Source organism: Triturus cristatus, chromosome 7 (assembly GCF_964204655.1).
Source record: "Triturus cristatus chromosome 7, aTriCri1.1, whole genome shotgun sequence".
NCBI lineage: Eukaryota > Metazoa > Chordata > Amphibia > Caudata > Salamandridae > Triturus > Triturus cristatus.
The window spans coordinates 1823798685-1823822944 of NC_140590.1; the positions used below are offsets into that span (position 1 = coordinate 1823798685).

The 24260-nt window shown below is 44.9% G+C and overlaps 1 protein-coding gene across 27 annotated transcripts in view; it reads right to left on the bottom strand.

Moving 5' to 3' along the window:
• The window catches only part of LOC146813293 (uncharacterized), a 455769-nt gene that overhangs the window by 353645 nt on the left and 77864 nt on the right, over positions 1-24260 (bottom strand). For 25 of the 27 annotated variants that reach the window (XM_085620117.1, XM_085620124.1, XM_085620128.1 and 22 more), the window contains exons 5-6: positions 7086-7124; positions 5608-5691 (exon numbers count right to left, since the gene is read on the bottom strand). The exons of the other annotated variants lie outside the window; for them this stretch is intronic. In XM_085620117.1, the coding sequence (XP_085476243.1) occupies positions 5608-5691; positions 7086-7124 (123 nt within the window). The remainder of the gene's footprint in view (positions 1-5607; positions 5692-7085; positions 7125-24260) is intronic. 27 annotated transcript variants of the gene reach the window in all.

Consider the following 24260-nt stretch of genomic DNA (forward strand, 5'->3'; position numbering starts at 1 on the left):
TGAACAATCATTCACCCCACAATATGTAGAACATTATAAAACATTTAACATTTAACATTTAACGAACAATGATAACTAATAGAAAACTAGTTACTGACATAATACTTAATACTAGATGATACTGAATTATATGCAAGACATACTAGATCTACTGCTAAACAGTACAGATACACTGCTGAAACAGTGCAGACCGGATCTGTGTACCCAAACCCGTCTTGACCGGCACAGACTATGTGCACGTTTAAATGCCTCCCCAGCAACGGTACTCACCGGGTAGCACGGAACGGAAGGCCTCGGAACTGAACTGGACTGGACCGGACTGGACTCGACTCGGACCTTCGGAACCTGGTGGGCCTCTGTATACCTCGGATCTTGCTCTCTCAGCTAGGCTCTGGTCGGGATACTTCGCACTTCTCACCGCCTCGTCTGGGTGTTGATCACAGCCTCAGTCACCCCCGCTTGGCAGGAGGGAGATACAGGAAATCCTGCGGGTACGCGTAGTTGTCCGTCCAGCTGTGGCAGGAGACCGGGTCTGCAACGCACCTCCGGCGCGTGAGATGAGAAAGTGTCCCTGTTCGGGCGCCAATTTATGTGGTAAATATTTAATTACCTATACTATTTTTGATGCGGTAAAATCTAGTAAGAATAACTCAGTAAAATAAGAGGCAGAATCCGTGGTATTAGAGGTTGAAAGGGCTTTATTCCTCTACAAAGGAATTACAGTTCGAACTGTAGGCATCATATTCCATCACCTCGAGGGTTCAGGAAGGGAAGGCAATACATTATTGACAGGTAATCAGTTTTATAAGATATGCATTACAGTGAGACAAATGCAGGAGGCGTAACAGTTGATAAGACAGATAAAAAGATACATACGTAATGGAAAAAGGCGGACATACAGGCGTAAACTAGAAACATCATTTATACATGATGTCACAAGTGGGTGGATCCATAGGAGAATCCTGCAATGTCAGCAGAAATACTTGGCAGAGATGCGCGCGCAGCCGCATGACGTGTGATTGACGTGCAACTAGAGGGTGAAGGGGACTTGACATTTAGCTCTACATGTGGAGACAGAAGTCTGGGGGATCAGGTCAACCTAATCCCAAATCATATCTAATATCTTGTGTTTAGGGAACTGTATTATCCAAAAGGAAAGGTCTCTCGGACGAAATCTATTCTATACTGACTGTTAGTGCGTGTACAAGCGTCTAAGTGTCTACGTGAGATGCGAGGGGGCAGGAATCTTCCATGGTAACAGGGGCTATGAATTACTTGCACGAAGACAGCAAGGCCGGGCCCTTCGCTCGGTAGCTGAAAGAATGTTTACCTAAACTACTAGACAGGAATGCATTGGATGAGGAGCGGAGCAGATAATCTTGAAGGTGAAATACAGTTTTTGGCAGGCAAACAGGCCGAGTCAGGCACCGTTAGCCGCGCAAGGAATAGGACAAAGTTCATGGATACAGATGCAGGCTCAGGCCGTAGCTTTCAGAGACAAAAGGCAAGAAAAGACTTGGTGACAGGATTCAGGGCCTACTCGCCTGAACTGTAAAACGGGGAAAGTGAACCACATAAAGTCGGTGGCCTTTCATACTTAGGAACGGAATATCCGACCCATTCATGGTGGATCTGAAAGAGGACATGTTAACGGTGGACGCACATGTATTTGCGTCTTCATAACTAGAACTGGAGGGAACATACATGTACTTGTAGCATATACATGGAGCCGTTGGGGTCTAAGATAGGGGACATAACTGATCCTAAAATTCATATTTCCTCAACTCCGCCTTACTAAACACTCTCAAAGTCCGCTTTGACCTTAATGGCCTTGTCCTCAACTGGTTCACCTCCTTTCTCCAACACAGAACCCAACAAATCAAAATTGAGAACTGCCTCTCCAACCCCACCCCAATCTCTCTCGGTGTCACCCAGGGATCCATTCTCTCTCCTGCTCTCTTCAACCTCTTCATGGAACCACTCACCCTCATTCTCAAACAAGCAGGAATAAACTACCACCTTTATGCCGACGACACACAACTTTACTATAAGATTAAATCCCACTCCGATATCCTTCACCTAAATGACACCCAGACCAAGATCCAATTATGGTTCCACCATAATCATCTCAAACTCAACCCTAAAAAAACTGAAATCATTCTCTTCGCACCTAAAAACAACCCACTTCCCATACAAGAATGGATCTCTGACCTTAATGCACTCAACTGCTCTCTCACCACTTCTAATTCAGTTAAGTCTCTAGGCATCACCATTGACAATACCCTTACCCTCACCCCTCACATAAAAACCGCGGCCAAAGGTGCACTCTTCGCTCTCCGTCATCTCAAGAAAATTAAGCCCTTCATCCCGGCTGATGACTTTAAAACTGTTGTCCAATCGCTTGTCCTGTCGAGAATCGACTATGGCAACGCTATCCTCGCTGGAACACCTAAAGTCCACCTCGCTCCACTCAAATCTGTACTCAACCTAGCAGCTAGACTTATCTCTGACTACAAACGTTTCGATCACATCTCCCCCGCCCTGAAAACCCTCAAATGGTTACCAACCGAAAGCAGATCCACCTATAAGATCGCATGTATCACGCACAAAGCCCTTCACCAAAAAACCCCAAGTTACCTCTCATATAAACTCCACAAAGCAGGCTGCGCACGACTGACGAGGAACATGAACGCTCTCACTCATATCCCCCCCTGTTTAAGAAGAAAAGCACTCAAGTTCGCTCCTTCACCGGTAACGCTTCCTCCATCTGGAACTCCCTGCCTAAAGACCTACGTTGTAACCCCTCCTACTTCAACTTCAAAAAAGAACTCAAATTGTTCCTCCTCAACAAATACTGGGGGCCTTAATTCCTACCTCTGACACTGATCTCAGGCGCTGCGACCACGTGATGTCCCCCTTTACTGCCCTCCAATTCTTTCCCCTCCACCTTCTCCTACCAATCCCCCCTCCCTTACGCTACTCTTCCCCCCTACCCTCCCCTCCTGCTCTCTTTATCTACTTATGACTCCTAGCCCTACGCACGACCTCCCACTGATTTACTACTCCTGCTACTCCCCTAACTCCTACTCACATCTTCCCCTCCTTTTTCTCTTCTCTCTCAGCCCCCACCCACCCTCCCTAACCTAAGTTCTCACTGCCCACGTTAACTTAATATAGTGTTCTGTGAATAGCCTTCGTATTTTATCTGCTTTCTTTTTTATATTGGCTCCTGTTTTGCTCAAATGTTTTCTGATACTGTACCTCCTCACATTCCTGTAAAGCGCTCTGATACCCCTAGGCCTAGCCAGCGCTATAGAAAACCTTTAAATAAATAAATAAATATACTGCAGGCATCTAAAGACAAGTCAAGTACACCCTGTGGACTTCTACTCTCATGCGTTTAGACCTTTTGAACTGAATTATAATATTTCAGACAAGGAACTCCTAGCCAAGCCATTAAAAGTGTCTTTGAAGAATGGTGCCATTATTTGATAGGGGCCAGACAAACCATTGAAATTTGTTCAGACCACAGGAATTTGAAATTCCATACATCTGCACAAGCCTTAACAACTCAACAGTTACGATAGTCCTTATTTTTCTCTGACTGCACTATCTCAATAACACATTGCCCTGAGACTCAAAACGATACGTCAGATGCCTTAGCAAGAGATTATTACCCATAAGAATAAATTACTGAGTTAGAACCACCTCTGATTCGACAATTGAAGGATAAACAGTCTGAAGAACTGGCTATAATCACTAACTCCATGGAATTGTTCAATATCTTACGAATACAAATAAAAGAATTGAAGGTGCAAGAATGGTTGCAATAAAAGGTCCAACAGGACATGAGAAGGGAGGTTTGCTTTAGCAATGTACTGACATATACATGCCCTGACCTTCAAGAACAAACAATTCAATAGTCACAAGATTAACATTTTACTGCTCATTTGAGGGTACAGAAGACCACGTTGCTTATTCTATGCAATTTTTGGTAGCCAACTGTGAGAGCCGATGAAGAAAGGTATATAGACACTTTTTAAATCTGTGCTCAAGTCAAATCTGGCCACCAGAGACCAGCCTGTCTACTGCAAACTATTCCCATACCACCATCACCATGGTATGCCATCTCAATAGATTTTGTGATCCGATATCTTCCAAGCAAAGGCTATCCCGTGATCCTGGTGGTCATTCACCATCTAACTAAAATGGGGCACTTCACACCCTCGCCAAACTCCCGACTGCACCTGAGTTGGCACAAAATGTTTCCCAACATTTCATCCCAGGGTGATCATTTCTGACTGCGGAACGCAGTTTACTTCCTATTTCAAGCAGCATCTTTGCAAAAATGTAAGGTCGATGCTTGCTTATCTACAAGCTATCACCCAGAAACTAAATGACCAAACGTTTAAGTCAAACCTTGGGGCAATATTTGTGTAGTTTAGCTCTGCAGCAAGAAGAAGATTGGTCAGGAAACTTGTGGATGGCAGATTTTGTGTACAACAATACAGAACACTCAACCCTGGATTGTTCCACCTTCTAGTGTATAAACTGATTTATCATAATGTACTGCCCTTTTAAGTGCCTGAACTTCACCATTACCTTCAGAACAAGAACATCAGAAGACCTTAAGTAAAACACTGCAAATAACTTGAGAAATTTGGAAAAAAGCTCAGGAAGCAACTAAGGAAATATCATGATAGAAAGCACTGTAAGGAACACAGTATAAAACAGAAGACCTAGCTTGGCTGGCAACCAAACATTTAACCTTGCATGGAAACCGTAAGATAAAGCCCACTTTTAGGGCCTTTCACTATGTGCGACATAATCAATCCAGTGGCAATGAAATTACAACTCATTTCCAGTCTTTGTGTTGATCCAGTGTTCTATGTATCTATGCTCAAGTTCTGCGATCCAGAGACCCAATCGATTACACTAACGACCCAACAGACCTTGAATGGAAACAGGAATACAAAGTCAACCAGATGTTAGGCTCCAAACAACAGCAAGGCCAAGTATTTTACTTAGTGGATTGGGTACGGTTCAAAGAGGTCACAGAACCAGTGGAAAACCTTCCCCAAGCCCCTCGAATTCTCAAATTTCACAGGTTACACCCAAACAAACACAAACCGCCGCCAAGCTGACAGATATTATTGGGGCGTACTGTTACAGCCTCCAATAAAGTCCTGATAGCAGCTAGAAAGTTACCCAAACATAGATTCTCATCCGTGTCCATAGGTACAGTCTGGACTCCCAAGGTCTTGGCATGGAGAAGGTGACAGAGCAATGACAGGATGTCAGCAACATCAGGATCTGAGCTCTTGGCTTTAAAGTATGTTTATGATATGATCAATATGAGAATGTTAACTTGAGACAAACTGTGCTACTTGAGCCACATTTGACTCCATGATGCGTGCAGGAAGGAATGTGGAAAAAGCTGCACTCTCCAGGTGACCTGAAACAGTCTGAAACATTCCAGAACATTCTAGATCATCCAGGAAATCTTGGCACCCATCTTGAGGACAAGATGTTAATTCGAACACGGTTGTTTGGCAATCAGTGTTTGTGAAGAAAAGTGTTGCCTGCCCAACGTCACTATGCACCTACCTGATTTTAATTCTGTCTGCTTCTGTTGGAAACTTCCTGATCGATTCCTGCTTCCCTCTTCAACGTCTCTGGATTGGCTGCAATCTGAAATATAATAAGATAAATACAAATAAGGATTCTTATTTTAAGGCATGCACGAGATATAGCCCAAGACTAAAACAAGCAAGCATTTGCCAACTACATTGTAGAAATCGAGAACTTAATACTCAGTTTGGTAGAAGGATCCAAGACATTCAGTTGTGACTTCGGCCCTAGAGCTGCTCTGTTTTTTAAGATAAAGACAGTGTGAGAGAAAGCCGGAGTATAGAGCAGCGAACTTGTGTGGTAAAAGGTTCGAAAATCTTAATAATTCACAAACTCAGAACCCTCAATTCAAAGGGCCATTGAGGTAACCTTGAGTCAATGAGAAAAAACTATTTAAAAGGTGAGCTCAATGAGAATGTTGAAGTAGTGCTATTAGATTGTACAGCTGTTGCATTTTAGAGTCTGTGGGGCTGTTCTGACAATGCCACTTTTTGTTGCAGACAACTGAGAAAGATTGAACTGGAAAAGAGGGCTCTTCCGATGGTTACCTGGCGTAGAGCCGGAGGCCCACCAAAGATGGACAGAGTTGAGGCAATACTCTATTGCACACATGGCCCTATTTCTTCTGCCAAACTCTCGGTGTTCTTTTGGGATTTAGAGCCCACGAGCATCCATCCTAGATAAAGCAGCTGGGCAGAGGTGACAATATTTTTGTTCATCGCTCCTACTGGGTCAGTGGACGACAGGTTGGTGCATCCGTTACCTCTACTGCTTGAAACCTGTCTTAATAGGGACCTGACAGATTGCCAAAACCTAGTTACTACTAACCTGAGTAATGAACACCAACAGGGTTTTAACCACTATTTTAGAAACAATTACAGCCTTGCAATAAGAGGACCAAGCCTCCAGACAGGAGAACCAAGAATTGAGAAAATGTGTGATTACTGTGCATACAGAAGTAGCAGGGTTGTCACAAAAGGGGAAGGCAAAATCTGAGAGAGGAGTTACCCTAAACCCCTGGAACCAACCTCCTCTGCTTCAAGGGTAAGTGAATTAAACCCCCCTTCACCCAATTCAGGACACTCTTCTACCCTACGTGGGGGCTTCTGCCTAATTCTACTCTGCACACTCTCTTGTGTAACTCTTAGTTCCGATTCACGTGGTTCAGCCACCACAAATAAATGTAGCTGCCCACGAGGAATTCACAATCTTTATCAACCAAAGTAAATTACATTTCCAATGCAAAACAGCCACGTTTCCCAACAGGCAAACCAAGACAAGCTTTCTTTTCTCTCCTTTGGGAAGGAACCATGCAGCCAGCAGACACAGCAGACATCTAGGTGAGGGCCCCCTAAATCCCTCCAGGCACTACAATAGGAACATGTAGCCACTTGCAGCAGGTACGGCGCAGACGCCTATTTGCATGCTCATTTGATAAGAAGATTTTAATTTACCGTCAACTTGCTCCAAAGGGTTCAGAAAGTCCTGGAGCCCTGTAGAACGAAAACACATGGTTAGGGATTAAAAGTCAAGTGAGCCAGAGAGGAAACTAGCAAACTACAGAACAGTTGTAGAACACAAGTATTCCACTGCGAGCAGGGTCACAGTACCGTGTGATGTTATAGTTCAGTGTGCATGCTGTCCAGGAACTGCCTGAAACTTAAAATGTGACATAACACTAAGGATTGTAGTTAAAAAACCCTCAAAGGGAGATCGCAGTGTGAGGAAAGGGGTATCACCTAATTTGGCTTTTAAGGGAGAGTAGTGGCAGTTCTTAATTGCTTTGTGATCTCTTTCAGAACAAACCAAGTACACGATCCAACACCCACAGAGAAGTTAATGCAGGAAAAGGTAGATTGCAAGGTGGGTCAAGAAATAGGAGTCGTTGGTCAAGAATAGGTGGCTGTGGCACTCACTCCTCAGCGGTTCAATTTTAATATATTTTTCTAAATAGCCCTAATGGAGACAATATCTCATTCTACATCTAGGAACACCAGTACTATGCAATCTATGCTCTTCTTCCTTCTCCTTGTTTTCATATCCACTTTCCCCTAAATTCCTTGTACAGGCTTCTGTGTAGTTACGCTAGGCTGTTCCAGGGAGGTGGTGGTGAAGACAGATAAACGTCTCAGCTGATGTGTGTCGCTCCTCCAAGATAAAGAGCACAGATTAGTGCCCGATGTCTTGACAGCTGGCAGTTGGTCAGTACTGTTGATCGCAAAGAGTGATCCGATCTTGTACAATTACACACATTTTTGTTGCGAAATGTAAAGGTTATTTGACAGGACAAACCATGCCTGCCTTTGCATAAAGGGTTACTGACTCTAAGGAAAGGATCTCTGGACTTAGTAACATACATGCCCACCTTCAGCAGACTCAGTGTAGCCAGTTGAAAAGTGTGTTTTCCTCTGTTATCAAGATCTCAGGGGGGAATTAAACATGTTCTGGCTCAGGTGGTGAACCTTCATGATGTTTTTGTGAAGAAGTGATAGACCTGACTGTACAACCAGATCATTGACTCTGAGAGAAGAAAGAATAAGAGTAATTATTGTCGTTTAGAACCTATGCAAGTGAACAGTATTAGAGTACCTCTGTCACCTGCAGAGAAAGAAAAGAGAAGGAAGTTTAAGCTCTGGATGTACTGTAGTTGTTGCAGTCTCTCTATTGGGGATTGTAAAGCATTAGGTAAGGGAGCAGAAATAAACCTACAGTAAAGAATCAGGCTGTATTGATAATGAGCAGGCTCGATGATGGAACAGAGTCGAAAAACGAATCCTCTCAGACTCGTCAGAGGTCTCCTGTCCAAGACAGGAGCATCCTGCATCTTTGGCCAACTTGGCAAACAACCAACAGATCTCCGTGGCATATTTGCCTATTAATGGTATCCTAATTTTTCATACTGGCAGTCAAGTGAAGGTCCCTGCCTTATTGGATTCTGGAGTCAAGAGACCCTTTATAGATGAAGAATACATCTGAAAACCAGATATTCCCTGTATTAAGAAAGATATTCCTGAGCCTGTTAAGGCAGTGACGGCTCTGACCTAATTTTGCGGTCTGTGAACTAGCATACTGAAGTCATGGTTATAAAAGTAGGTACGGCACATCTCAAATGTATCTGATTTGACCTTATTGGTGAACCACAATTAAACTGAACTGGGGGGCACCATGGTTAACATTACACAACACTTTGGTATACTGGGCTATACACTCATAAGTCCAGTAATAAACAAACCTTTGTAACAAAAATTGCCTCCCTGACATTGTTTCCTCCAATGAAACTGAAGATCCAGCATAATTAGTTACATATGGAAGTGTGCATGCTCAGGTTTTTTGAGTTGTAACCCAACCAGAATCTTATGCAGATTACCAGGTTGGTTTTTATAAGCAAAAGGTTAGTGAACTTCGGCCCCATCGCAATTACAACTGTGGCACAGATTTACTACCAGGGCCACAATACCCTGCAGTCAGATATACCTTGTGAGCGAACCTAAAACCTAACACCTGCAGACATATCTTGAGGAGAACTTAGTCACTAGCTGCATACGGCCCACTCAGTCAATTGTTTCCTCTCCTCCTTTCTTTGTACCCAAGAAGGGAGTAGAGCTGCAAATTGGTAGCGATTACCATGCAATAAACAGAGTAACAGTAAAAAAACGTTACCCATTACTTTTGGTACTACTACTTCTGGATCAAATTAAAAGAGCATCAATATTTAACATATTGTATCTCCAGGACGTTTTGCATCTCGCTAGAGTCCACAGGGGAAGAATGGAAGATTGTGTTAAGGACCAGGTTAGGTATATTCGAATACCATGTCATGTCCTTTGGACTCTGCAATGCCCTGGCAGCCTTCCAGTATTTGATTGACAGTGTACTAGGAGGCTATTTAGATGTCTTCTGTATCAGCTATATAAACTATACCCTTACAGATTCTAAGTCCAAGCAGGAACACGTGAATCATGTGAGAGTGCTAGTCGAGAAGCTAAAAATAGATTGTCTCTTTGTGAAATTAGAAAAGGAAAATGTTACTTACCAGTATGCATCTGTTCTTGGCATGTAGAGCTGCAGAGTTGTTGACTGTGCATAGATCGCCATCTGGTGTTGGGCTTGGATGTTTACATGTTGTTTTTGTCTTCGAAGAAGTGTTGTAGTCACAAGATCGGTGACTCCTTCTTCGGTGGACAGTGCGCATGGGCATCGGCTCCATCGTTAGATTGTTTTTGTCACGTAGGGTTAGATGGAGTAGTAAGAAGTAGAAAGATGTCCATGCGTGATGTATCTAAATAAGATAATACTGGAACAGATAGAGGTATCTGGGCAGGCGGGTGGACGTGTCCATCTCTGCAGCTCTACATGACAAGAACAGATGCATACTGGTAAGTAGCATTTTCGGTTTTAGGCATATGAGCTGCAGATTGTGCACTGTGCATAGACTATACAGCAGTTACCTCCTTAGCGGTGGCTACCTGTATCTGTTGCAGTAGTTTGAAATAGTGTTTTTAATACAGCCTGGCCCACACTAGCTTGTTGTTTTGCTTGCACATCTACACAATAGTGTTTTGTGAAAGTGTGTGGTGTAGCCCAAGTTGCTGCTTTACATATGTCATCTAGGGGAATGTGCCCTAAGAATGCCATAGAAGCCCCTAGTTTGCGTGTAGAATGAGCTCCAGGGGGAATGGTTAATGTTCGCTTAGCTTTAAGACAGCATATTTGTATGCTTTTTACAATCCACCTTGCAGTTCCTGTTTTGGATATAGGATTGCCCTTATTAGGTGGGTAAAAAGCCACGAAAAGTTGTTGGTTTTCCTAAAGGATTTTGTTCTTTCAATGTAGTAGCATATCGCTCTTAACATTTAAGGTGTGTAGAGCTCTTTCTGCCACTGAGTCTGGTTGAGGGAAAAATACTGGTAGTTCAACAGACTGGTTGAGATGGAAGGCAGATACTACTTTGGGTAAAAAATGTGGGTTTGTTCTAAGAACAACATTGTTATGATGGATTTGTAAAAATGGTTCTTGTATGGTTAATGCCTGGAGTTCACTCACTCTTCTACAAGATGTGATAGGGACCAAAAAGGCTACTTTCCAAGTGAGGAACTGTAGTTCACACTTGTGGAGAGGTTTAAAAGGAGGACCCATTAGTCTGGTAAGGACTACATTGAGAGTCCACACCGGAGAGTATGGAGCTCTTGGTGGAATTATTCTTTTAAGTCCTTCCATAAAAGCTTTGATAGCGGGAACTCTAAACAAAGACAAATGTTGTCTGTTTTGTAGGTAGGCCGCAATGGCAGCTAGAAGTAACCTTATAGATGTCTACGCTAGGTTACATTGTTGTAGATGCAAGAGGTAACACATGATGTTCTGAATGGAAGCATCTAGTGGGATGATATTGTTGTGCGAGCAATAAATGACAAATCTCTTCCATTTTGCTGCATAGCATGCTCTTGTGGTAGGATGTCTAGCTTCTTTGAAAAGGTTCATACAGTCTGGCAGGAGATTAAGGTAGCCAAACTCTAATATTTCCGGAGCCAGATCATAAGGTTGAGCTGATTGGGATCTGGGTGCCTTACCGCTACATGGTTCTGAGTGAGAAGCTTGGGTGAGAGGTGAAGTTTTTGATGTGGTATTATTGATAGTTCCAACAGAGTTGTGAACCATGGTTGTCTTGCCCAAGTTGGAGCAACTAGGATCATTGTGAGGGAATGTTGTTGGAGTTTCCTCACCAGTAATGGAATGAGTGGGAGAGGCAGAAAAGTGTAAGCAAATTTGCCTGAGAAGTTAATCAATAGCGCATTGCCTTTGGACAATAGGTGTGGATACATGGATGCGAAGCTTGGGCATTTTGCGTTTTGGTGTGTGGCAAACAGATCTATTTCTGGGTGTTCCCACATGTGAAAGTATCTTCTGCGGAATGGCCCATCTCCAGATGTTTTGCGCTAGATGGGATAACTGGAGAGAGTGTGTACCCCCTTGCTTTTGTATGTAATACATTGCTGTCATGTATGGATCACGACAGCTTTCCCTAGCAGGTGCAGTTGAAAAGACTTTAACGCTAGGGAGATTGCTAACAATTCCAGGTAGTTGATGTGAAATTGTTTTTTGGAGGGGTCCTAACACCTTGAATGGTGTGGGTTTGAAGATGTGCTCTCCAACCGGTGAGTCCGTTGTTAGTACTATCTATGGGACTGGTTCGAGGAACGACCGCCCTTTGAAAAGGTTTTGTGTGGTCCACCACTTCAGAGAGCGATGGGTGCGGTAGTCCAGCAACACCAGATCTGTTAGCTGACCTTGAGCCTGGTTCCACTGACGTGCTAGACACTCTTGTAATGGACGCATTTTTAGTTTTGCATGAGGAACGAGGAAAATGCAAGAGGCCATCATCCCTATTAGTTGCATGAACACTCTTGCTGGTAGTGAGTGTTGAGTGTTGAGATGAGCTGGGTTGGGATATGCTAGGGCTTTGGAAGTATTTACTGTAGCTCCTAGATAGTGTTGTATTCTGGAGGGTTGGAGATAGGATTTGCTCAGATTTATTGTGAAGCTGCTGTATTGTATGGAGTGTGTGTTGAACACAGCTATTGTGGGACTTTGCTTTTATGAGCCAATCGTCCAGATAAGGGAAGACATACATTTTTTGTCTTCTGAGATGGGCTGCAACCACTGCGAGGCACTTGGTGAAAACCCTAGGTGCTGTGGTGTCTCCGAATGGGAGAACTTTGAACTGATAGTGTTGACCTTCTACCACAAATCTGAGATATTTCTTGTGAGCGTGATGAATGGGAATGTGGAAGTAGGCGTCCTTTAGATCCAGGGTGGGGAGAAAGTTGCCTTGCTGCAGTAGCTGATCATGTGGAAATGGTCTGATTGAATGTAAAAGTTGAGCGGTCTGAGGTACAGTATTGGTCTGAGAGTGCCGTCCTTTTTTGGTATTAAAAAATAGAGGGAATAGACCCCTGTGCCTTGATGAGGTACATGAACTGGCTCTATTGCATGTTTTTGGTACATTGCTAAAACCTCTTGTTTGAGGAGCGTCAGATGTTCTGATGACATTGGACGCTGTTTGGGAGGAATGTTTGGAGGAGTAGAAGTGAGTTCCAGACAATAACCATATTGGATAATTTGTCTTACCCACTTGTCTGTTGTGATGGAATTCCAGACAGGCAGGAACTGTGAGAGACATCCCCCGACAGGAGTGGGAGGATCGGGGGGAAGCGCAGGGAAGTCACTGTTTGGTATTAGGGGAGTTGCGGGTGTCATTACCCCTGCCTCTACCCTTGTTGTTGTTCCCCCTGTAACCTCCTCTATTGTATCCCCTGGAAAAGGAGCCCTGGTTGGGACTTTTATAGGATGAGGACGGGTGTTCTGGCGTATTTGTTTTGGAACCGGATCTATAGAAAGAGCGACAAAAGGAGCCTCTAGCAGATAGTGACTGTAGGACTCCGATAGACTTAGCAGTCTCCGTGTCCTTTTTAATAATTTCTAATGATGTGTCCACTGCGTGGCCAAAGAGGTACTCCTGGTCAAAAGGTTGATTAAGGATGGTATTTTGTACCTTTTTTAAACCCAGATACCTTGAGCCAGGCATGCCTGTGTAGCAAAACACTGGTATTTATTACACGGGACGCAGTGTCTGCTGCGTCAAGTGCGCATTTGATGGATGTATTGGTTATTAGTTTGCCTTCCTGTATAAGGTCATTGGCTTTGTCCTTATATTCTTGAGGTAGGTGTTGAATGAGTTTTTCCAGCTCATCATAGTGGGCCCTATCTTACCTTGCCAGAAGGGCTTGTGTGTTAGCTATTATCCATGAGTTTGCAGCTTGAGATGTCACACGTTTACCAGACGCATCTATTAACTTAGACTCTTTGTCAGGAGGTGGTGTGTCACATGACCCCTGAGAGTTTGCCCTTTTGCGTGCATTGGCTACAACCAGTGAATCTAAGGGAAGTTGACCTTTGATGTATATAGGGTCAGTGGGAGCTGCTTTGTATTTCTTATCTATTCTGGGGTTAAGAACTCTAGCTCTAACTGGGTCTTTGAACACCTCAGGAGCGTGTCTAATAAGACCTTTTAACATGGGCAAGACATGAGTAGATTTTTGTGGTTGGTCAACAGTCTCCAGCAGAAAATCCTCTTCTACAGGATCTGAATGTAATTTGACCTTATGGCCCGCGGCCCTATTGATTAACTGGGCAAAACCCACATTGTCATCTGGCGGAGATGGTTTTGTGTGGTAGAAATCCGGATTATTTAGATCAGGATCAGTACTATAGTCATGCCATGGGTCTGGTTCCTGTGGTGGGTCATCAGGATGCTCAGTATCAACTGGTACTAGGTCTTCATCCTCCTGACCACCTGCATCGTCACTATCCTCTGGTTGTGGAGAATGTGGGGGAGAAATTAGTATATTAGGGTTAACTGGTGGAGGAGGTGAAGGTGGTGGTGAAGTATTAGTGGTCATGTGTACTTTCTTTGGAGGAACTGGAGAGTGTGGCAAATGTTCTGGTTTCCTCTTTGTGGGTAGCTTGTTAGCTATATGACCAGTCTTTGGATGAATAAAGATGGTATATTGTTTCGGATCGGGAAAGAAAAGTTCTTCGGGATCAATAATTTTCTTCGGTATCGAAGATTTCTCTTTGGAAACTGTTTTTAGCTGTTTAGGGACAGTGTCCGGGACTGCAGCCTTCGGAGAAGGTTGTTTTGGCTCCGGAGGCGTTTGTTTAGGAGGCTTAGATGTATGAGCTTTGTCCTTTAATGTTTTCGGCTTCCAAGTTTTGGGTGCTGGAGTCTTATCTGTTTGCTTCGGAGCCGAAGTCTTCTCTGTCTGGTTCAGTGCAGAGGTCTTAACCGGCTGTTTCGGCGCCGATGCTTTATCCGGATGCTTCTGTGCCGAGGAATCTTTTGTCGAATTTGGTGCCGAATGTTTTTTCGGTGCCGGCGGAGAAGGGCGCGGCAGCTTGGACGACTGAGCTTTTGGTGCCGAAGATGGCTTTTGGGGACTGGGTGGTTGGCTCAAGCCGGAAGACTTTTTTTTGCCCTTCGGTGCCGGGCTCGTAGGCAGGGCGCTAGATGTTTTTATACGTGGTGGACCTGAGCCCACAGGCGAAGGTATCACCGGAGCTGTTGGTATGGGCTTGGATGGGGCGAGGGTATCAGTACTCACATCCCTTTGAGCCGGGGTGATGTCGTCCTCGGCGTCTGAGACATCTACTTCGGAGTCCGGGATCTGTTCTTCCTGTTCTGGTTCCGGAAGGCTATTGGGACCTGGATGGAAGATGTCCGGAATGGAACTTGTGCCTCGGGACATCTCGTGGAGTCGAGCTAGACGATCCCGGATGGTCTTTTTGGACTTGATGGACAGACAAGCTTCACAATCGTCCTCTCGATGTTCTGGAGAGAGGCACAGATTACAAACAGGATGGAGGCCAGAGTGTGGGAACTTAGCACCACACTGTGGACTTTTTTAAAATGGAGTCCGTTCCACCGACGTCCGTCTTCACCGGCGCAGGTAGGCCCAGCGGCCCGCTACGAAGTCCGCAGGCGTCGAAGTTTAATGGAATGTTGTCGAGGGTGCGCGTCGAAGGCACGCGATCGAAACAATACCGTAGGTTAACTGTGAATGTGTGTCAAAAGGGGGTTCGATAATGACACCGACCCGCAGCAAGTCACATCCAAACCACATGGCAGAAAAAACAATCTAACGATGGAGTCGATGCCCATGCGCAGTGTCCACTGAAGGAGTCACCGGTCTCGTGACTACAACACTTCTTCAAAGACAAAAACAACTTGCAAACATCCGAGCCCACCACCAGATGGCGATCTATGCACAGGGTACAATCTGCAGCTCATATGCCTCGAACATTCTTCTTTCATGCAAATAGGATGGATTTATTAGGCTATGTCATCAGTACAAAAGGAATCTGGATGGATGATAAGGTGAAAGCAATAGAACAATGACCTTCGCCAATTAACACAAGCATTTACAATGCAATGGTCTCGGCATTGGTAAAGTTAGAGCTATTGGCATTGCTCATGACAATGCCGTTTCTTTAAATGTTTTAAAAACAGAAACATTAAAAAAAATAATGTCATGAGCAATGCCAATAGCTCTAACTTTACCAATGCCGAGACCATTGCATTGTAAATGCTTGTTTCATCTTACTACCTCCTACAGAATACCGGTCCATCGGTCTGCCTCCCGGATTCTTACCCCATTTCTCCGCATGTGATCCCTATTGGACAGTCCAGGTAGAGTGCAGTGCCTCTCTGCTCTGGGACCAGCTTCTTTGATGGTATCATGGTGACAGGGTCTAATATTCACTCCATATTGCACTTTCTTTCTGGCACCACTATGTGAAAGGTGAGGAGCCTTAAGGATGTGAATGCACTGTATCTACACTCTAGTTGTTTTCCTTTTTGCACCCTCTTGTGATCTTCCTATTACTCCATGTTGGTGGCACGTCTCCCAATGTTACCCTTTTTTGATTTTTTTGTATCATGAACGTACCTTCCACCTGTATCACTTTCTCCTCAATGTTTTCTAGTTCATCGCTTCATCCCCATATAGTCTATACATGAATTGTTCTTATGTTCCCCTGTTTGCCTCTCTTGATACTGCGCCCTGAAGAAGGTTAGACTCAATATTGGGGTCACACACCGAAACGCGCATCGGCACTGGAGTTCTTGTGTTTCTTTGCATCCCTCCAAGATTGTTTACATATAACATTTAACGTCTGTGTCAATAAATCATATATCAAAATGTCGATGTAACTGATGAAAATAAATTGTGTTGACGCCACTACCTAGTGAATCGGGATCCTGCGGCTTTCCAATATTGTTCACTTTGTTGTTGGAGAGCGGATTATTCACTAGATGTTATTATCTTAGTTTGCTCGCTGGATCTGTGTGTCTTTTAGGATATGTGGGAAAGAATGAGTATGCGTTGGTTCGAGTGAATGGTTGTGTGATATTTTACTGGTTGCGCCTGGTTTATTCATTTTCGGTATTTATTTCCTATTATTATGTTTCATTCTATTTATTACAATAAACTTGATGCAATTGATTTTCAATATATTTGTTGACTCAGTTTCACCATTCAAACATTTTTCTCTAATGAGTGTTTTCGTGTGGGGGGGTAAGGCTTCCTTTGTCTGTTCATACATATCAGTGAGGATTAGCACTGCTACAATAAGCTGCTAGGCAGTGGGGTTACTGTTTGCGAGCATTACTGTGCTTTCCCCTGCTTCCCCTCCCTACTTATTGGACTGGGCCCCCTTCTGTGCGACTGATCTCGTTGGTCTCTAAAAGAACTGTCTGGTAGACACAGTGGACGGACGGATGGACACAGACACAGACACAGACACACACAGACACACACAGACACAGACACACAGACACACAGACAGACACACAGACAGACACACAGACACACACACAGACACACACACAGACACACACACAGACACACACACACTTGCCCAGACACCGCACTACACAAAAAGACACACAAAAAGGAGAATGATTTAAACCAGCTGGAATGTGCCACACGTGATCTGTTTTTAAGGGTTTGAAACTCGGATCGCGCTAAGAGGATAATTCACATTTTCCAGCCGTAGTGAAGAAGGGACGTTTCACCCGTCTCCATAATTCTAAAACGCTGTAAGTCATTGGTAATTGTATCTCGTGTTTTGTGCACGTGCGCTGTAGTTTTGTAAAAGAGTTGCTGGCATTGGCATGATCTGTGCGAGGGCACACACATTACCTGCCCACCTACCTGTGCAGCGAGAAACGCAAACACAAACCGAGCGAGTCCTTAATGTGAAGGGCTGAGCGGGAGGCAGCGCAGGAGAGAGCACTCACGGGGGTGAGAGATGTAAATACATGGGGGGGGGGGCGCACGGCCGCTGAGGCTTGTGAAAAATTAAACTCGGCGCATTCAAACTGGCCTATTTCCACTTCAAAAGGGACGAGCGCTGCGCGCCCCACGCGGCTTCAAACACCGGCGCCCGCCAAGGCTTCCAGGAAGGAGCGAGAGCCGCGGCTCCCGGGCCCCGAGCACGGGCCGCGCCGGCAGCCGCCGCTAATTACACCCGAGGGGGACTACTAACTAGGCGCTAGATCACTGATGGAGGGGCCGGGGAGGGAGGCTCGCGGCCTCGCGGAGGAGGGCACGGGGAGAGGCACCGTCAGGGCGGACTGGCAGGGCCCGAGTGCTCACTGGCAAGGATCTCAGGCAGAGCGGAGAGGGGAATCACAGAGCAGAAATGCCTCGAAGAAAGGCAGTGTCCTTTTCGGATTCGGGGGCGTGTTTTGCTGTTGTCTCCTCCCTGAGACTTCTCGCAAAAAACACGCCCCCCGATCCGAAAAGGACGGGGCCTAATCTGAATGACTGACCTCTACTCCAATGGCTGGCCAGCATTTACGAGGCCAGCCAATGGAGAACAGGGGAGAAGAGGGGCGGGTTCAAGCCCCTCTTCTCCAAGTCATTAAATCTCCGACTTCCGGTTCTGCCTTTCGGCAGACCGGTAGTCCTCGACCTAATAAAGGGGTTACAAAGCATTTCAGGATTTACAAACTTTTACAGACAATTCTTTAGAGACTGTGGGCCGAATTTATAATTTGGTGACAGATTAATATCTGCTGGTGTAGTTGAGGAATTAACATCCACCAGACCAAGACTACTCTGCTTGCCAAATTTAGCAATGACCACCAAGCTGGCAGTCATTTCTAACGCATTGGTAGGAATCTGTCAATGTTTTTGAAGTTTGGTGCATGGCTCCCTAAAGATTACACAGCTGTCCATCAAACTGTTTCTTTTTTCTTTTCAAAAAGAAAATCCCAAAGCAGGATTTCTTTTTAAACTACAACAGAAAATGCTCCTATCACCTTGGGAGTTATTTCACATGGTAGTGGGAGTATTTATCAGCTATCACTGACCATTTCCGCCAGTATTTTCCTGGGGGTGATTGGCAGTGAAAACTAACCTCTAATGTGACTATCTAAATTAGGTGGGCGGAGTTAAAGGTCTGCCTCCGATGGGCCTTACTCCATAGGGCTGTTGAAGGGATTTAATCACAGTGGAGACAGTAGTTTCAGCTGTGTTTAAAACAAATATCCACTCACATATAACTATGGCCGGAAGAGCACAGTCCTGGAAGTATGGCTACTCCATCTAAATTGCGATGGAGTATCCATACCAACAACATCTAAATCAGGCCCTTTTCCTCCATAGTATATCCCATGTCCCATCTGCTGTGTAAAGGCATGTCCTTTAAGTGGAGCGCAGTAGCTAAAGCAGCTCTCACTCCATTGAAGGCATGATTTGTGTAAGCTCCTGTTCTGCGTCACCTAGGTGCAAAACTACTATTTGTTTTGGAAACTACCTCTTCACATCATGCAGTGGGAGAGGTGCTATCCCAGAGGCATCTCGACACAGGACAAGTCAACCCTGTGGCCTTCTACTCTCATACATTTACACCTTGTGAACTGAATTATAATATTTCAGACAAAGAAACCTAGCCATTAAAAGAGCCTTTAACGAATGGTGCCATTATTTGATATGGGCAAGACAAACCTTTTAAATTTGTTCAGACCACAGGAATTTGAAATTCCCTACATCTGCACGGGCCTTAACATCTCAACAGTTACAATAGCCCTTATTTTTCTCTGACAGCAATATCTTAATAACACATTGCCCCAAGACTCAAAACGATACATCAGATGCCTTATCAAGAGATTATTCCAAATTAGAAGAGATTACTGAGCCAGAACCACATCTGATTCAATGGTAGAATGCTTATAGTATGCAGAACTGGCTCTAATCACTAACTCCATGTGACTGTTCAATATCTTACAAGTACAAATAAAAGAAATGAAGGTGCAAAAGTGGTTGCAATGAAAGGTCTAACAGGGCCAATTGTGAGAGCCGATGAAGAACGTTATATAGACCCTTGTTCAATCTGTGCTCAAGTCTAATCTGGCCATCAGAGACCGGCCTACCTACTGCAAAGTATTCCCATACCACCATCACCAAGCAAAGGCTATCCCGTGATTCTGGTGGTCATTGGCCATCTAACTATAATGGGGGCCCAAACTCCAGACTGCACCCGAGTTGGCACAAAATGTTTCCCAACATATCATCATGTTACATGGCATCCCCAAGGGGATCATTTCTGACTGGGGGATGCAGTTTACTTCCTATTTCTAGCAGCAAAGTTCGATGCTCGCTTATCTACAAGCTGTCACTCAGAAACAGACTAAATGACAGAACATTTAAACCAACCCTTGGGGCAATATTTGTATAGTTTAGCTCTGCAGCAAGAAGAAAATTGGTCAGGAAACTTGTGGATTGCAGATGTTGTGTACAACAATACAGAACACTCAACCCTGACTTGTTGCCCCTCATAGTGAATAAACGGATTTTATCCTAATGCATTGGCCTTTAAATTGCCTGAACTTCGCCATTACCTTCAGTACAAGAACATCACAAGAACTTAAGAAATATTCTGATAGAAAGCATTCTAAGGAACACAGTATAAAACAGAAGACCTAGTTTGGCTGGCAACCAAACATTTAACCTTGCATGGAAACCGTAAGTTACAGCCCACTTTTAGGGCCTTTCACTTTCTGAGACATAATCAATCCAGTGGCAATGAAATTACAACTCATTTCCAGTCTTTGTTTTGATCCAGTGTTCTATGTATCTATGCTCAAGTTCTGCGATCCAGAGACTGATTCGATTACACTAACCGACCAAACAGACATTGAATGGAAACAGGAATACAAAGTCAACCAGATGTTAGGCTCCAAACAACAGCAAGGCCAAGTATTTTACTTAGTGGATTGGGTACGGTTCAAAGAGGTCACAGAACCAGTGGAAAACCTTCCCCATGCCCCTCAAATTCTCAAATTTCAAAGGTTACACCCAAACAAACACAAACCGCTGCCAAGCGGACAGATATTATTGGGGCGTACAGTTACAGCCTCCAATAAAGTCCTGATAGCAGCTAGAAAGTTACCCAAACATAGATTATCATCAGTGTCCATAGGTACAGTCTGGACTCCCAAGGTCTTGGCATGGAGAAGGTGACAGAGTAATGACAGAATGTCAGCAACATCAGGATCTGAGCTGTTGGCTTTAAAGGCAAATGCTACTTACCAGTATGCATCTGTTCTTGGCATGTAGAACTGTAGATCTACACACTCTGCATAAATCGCCATCTGGTGTTGGGCCCGGATGTTTGCAGTTGTTTTTCCTCTTGGAAAGTCTTTGGAAGTCACGAGGTATGTGACTCCTCCTTTGGATCGTATTGCGCATGGGCTTCGGCTCCATCCTCAGATTGTTTTTCGCCAGCAGGGAAATGATGGAGCGTAGTAATAAGCAATGAAAATGCCCATGTGTGCTATATCTAAATAAGATAAACTGGAACAGATAAAGGTAGCCGGGGAGGCGGTGGGTGTGTGTAGATCTGCAGCTCTACATGCCAAGAACAGATGCATACTGGTAAGTAGCATTTGCCGTTCGAGGCATATGAGCTGCAGATTACACACTGTGCATAGATTATATAGCAGTACTCGCTCCTAGCGGCGACCTCCAGTATCTGTTGCAGTGGCTTGAAACAATGTCTTGAGTACAGCCTGGCCCACACTAGCTTGTTGCTTAGTTTGCACATCTACACAATAGTGTTTAGGGAAAGTGTGCGGTGTAGACCATGTAGCTGCTTTGCAGATATCATCTAAGGGGATGTTCCCTAAAAATGCCATGGAAGCCCCTATCTTACGTGTAGAGTGGGCTTTAGGGGGAACAGATAGCGTTCGTTTTGCTTTTTGGTAGCAAATTTGTATGCATTTAACAATCCACCTAGCTATCCCAGATTTGGAGATGGGGTTGCCTTTGTGTGGTGGTGAGAAAGACACGAACAGTTGTTTGGTCTTACGAAAGGGTTGTGTTCTCTCGATGTAGTAGAGTAAGGCTCGTTTGACATCTAATGTGTGGAGAGCTCTTTCTGCAATGGTCTGTGGCTGCGAGAAGAATACGGGTAGTTCCACAGATTGGTTTAGGTGAAAAGAAGAAATGACTTTAGGGAGGAATTTTGGATTAGTGCGCAGAACAACCTTGTTATGGTGCATTTGCAGAAAGGCTTCTTGAATGGTGAGTGCTTGTATCTCACTGACCCTTCTGAGGGAAGTGATGGCTACAAGAAAGGCAGTTTTCCATGTTAGGAATTGAAGTTCACATTTGTGGAGAGGTTCAAAGGGAGGCCCCATTAGTCTTGTGAGAACGATGTTTAGGTTCCACACAGGTGAGGGTAGCACTCTGGGGGGAATTATTCTTTTGAGGCCTTCCATGAAGGCTTTTATGGCAGGTACTCTAAAGAGTGATAGATGTTGCCTGTTTTGCAGATATGCTGCTATGGCTGCAAGGTGCAGTCTAATAGACGTGTAGGCTAGATTGCATCTTTGTAGGTGTAGTAAATAGCCTATGATGTGTTGAATGGACACATCTAGGGGATTGAAGTTATTGTTGTGACAAAAGACGACAAAACGTTTCCACATGGCTGCATAGCAAGCTCTAGTGGTAGGTCGTCTAGCTTCTCTAATTACGTTCATACAGTTTGGGGGAAGATTTAGATAACCTAATTCTAGGATTTCAGATCGCAAGGTTGAGCGGAGCCGGGTCCGGGTGCCTGATCTCTCCATGGTTCTGGGTTAAGAGGCGTGGAGAGAGGTGTAACTTTTGGTGCGGTACTACAGGTAGTTCCAGCAGTGTGGTGTACCACGGATGTCTGGCCCAAGTTGGAACTACTAGGATTTGAGTGAGGGAGTGTTGTTGTAGTTTAATGGAATGAGTGGGAGAGGTGGGAAAGCGTACGCAAATTTGCGTGATCAGTTTTTCCATTTCGCATTGCCTTTGGACAATGGGTGTGGATACCTGGCAGCGAAGCTTGGGCATTTGGTGTTTTCGTGGGTGGCGAAGAGGCCTATCTGTGGATGTCCCCACATTTGAAAGTACGGGTGAAGAACTTGTGGATGGAGTTCCCACTCATGGATCTGTTGTGTTTGTCTGCTCAGCAGATCGGCCATAGTGTTTTGGACTCCTAGGACATGTTGGGCTAGGAGACAGATGTTTTGGGCTATGGCCCATCTCCATATGCTCTGTGCTAGCTGAGAGAGATGCGGAGAGTGTGTGCCACCTTGTTTTTGTATATAGTACATGGCTGTCATGTTGTCCGTGCGGACTAGGACAGCCTTGCCTGATATTTGTGCTTGAAAGGCCTTTAGGGCTAAGAATATGGCTAGTAACTACAGATGGTTGATGTGGAGTAACTTTTGTTGAGGTGTCCACCTGCTCTGCATGGTGTGATGTAGTAGGTGAGCTCCCCAGCCGGAGAGCGATGCGTCCGCTGTCAGTACTATCTGAGGAACCGGTTCCAGGAACGGTCGCCCTTTGGAAAGGTTTTTGGTGGTCCACCACTGCAGAGAGCGATGGGCATGACCGTCTACCAACACCAGATCTGTCAATAGACCCTGGGCCTGGTTCCAATGGCGCGCTAAGCACTCTTGGAGAGGACGCATCTGGAGTCTTGCGTGAGGTACTATGAATATGCAAGAGGCCATCATTCCTATTAGTTGCATGAACACTCGAGCTGGAAGAGAGTGTTCCGGTTGAAATTTGGCACGTAGAGCCTGAATGCTTGCTATCCTGGCAGGACTGGGGTAGGCTAGCGCTTTTGAGGTGTCTATGGTGGCACCGAGGTATTGTTTTACGTGGAACGGTTGCAGATGGGACTTCGTATGGTTTACTGTGAAGCCCAGTTCGTGAAGTAGTTGGATAGTGGCGTGAGTGTGTTGTACACACTGGTTGTATGAGCTGGCTTTTATTTGCCAGTCGTCTAGGTATGGGAAGACGTGGATGTGTTGTCTTCGCAGGTGTGCTGCCACTACCGCTAGGCACTTGGTAAACACTCGCAGTGCTGTGATGACTCCGAATGGGAGCACTTTGGATTGATAGTGTTGATCGTCCACTACAAACCTGAGAAACTTTCTGTGAGCTTTGTGAACGGGAATGTGGAAATAGGCGTCCTTGAGATCTAGGGTGGCAAGGAAGTCGTACTGGGAGAGTAGGGGAAGTACCTGCTGTAGTGTGACCATGTGGAAATGGTCTGAGTGTATGTAGTGGTTTAGGGGTCTGAGGTCCAGGATGGGCCTGAGAGTGTCGTCCCTTTTTGGTATGAGAAAATATAGGGAGTACACTCCTATATTTTGTTGGTGGGCAGGAACTGGTTTTATTGCACTCTTTTGTAGGAGGGAGAGTACCTCCTGCTTTATAAGTGACAAATGTGCCTGTGACATTGGGTGCTGTTTGGGTGGAATGTTTGGGGGGGTAGATGTTAGTTCGAGGCAGTAGCCTGACCGAATCTGTGTTACCCATTTGTCTGAGGTGATGGTAGTCCAGACAGGAAGGAAATTGTGGAGTCTGCCCCCGACCGGAGTGGGATGGTCTGGGGGGAGTGGAGGGAGGTCATTGGGTAGGGGTGGAGGCAGAGCGGGAGGTGTTAGTTTTGCCTCTGCCTTTATTGTTGTTACCTCTGTAGCCACCTCTCTGGTAACCCCTAGTGAAGGTGGATTGGGTAGG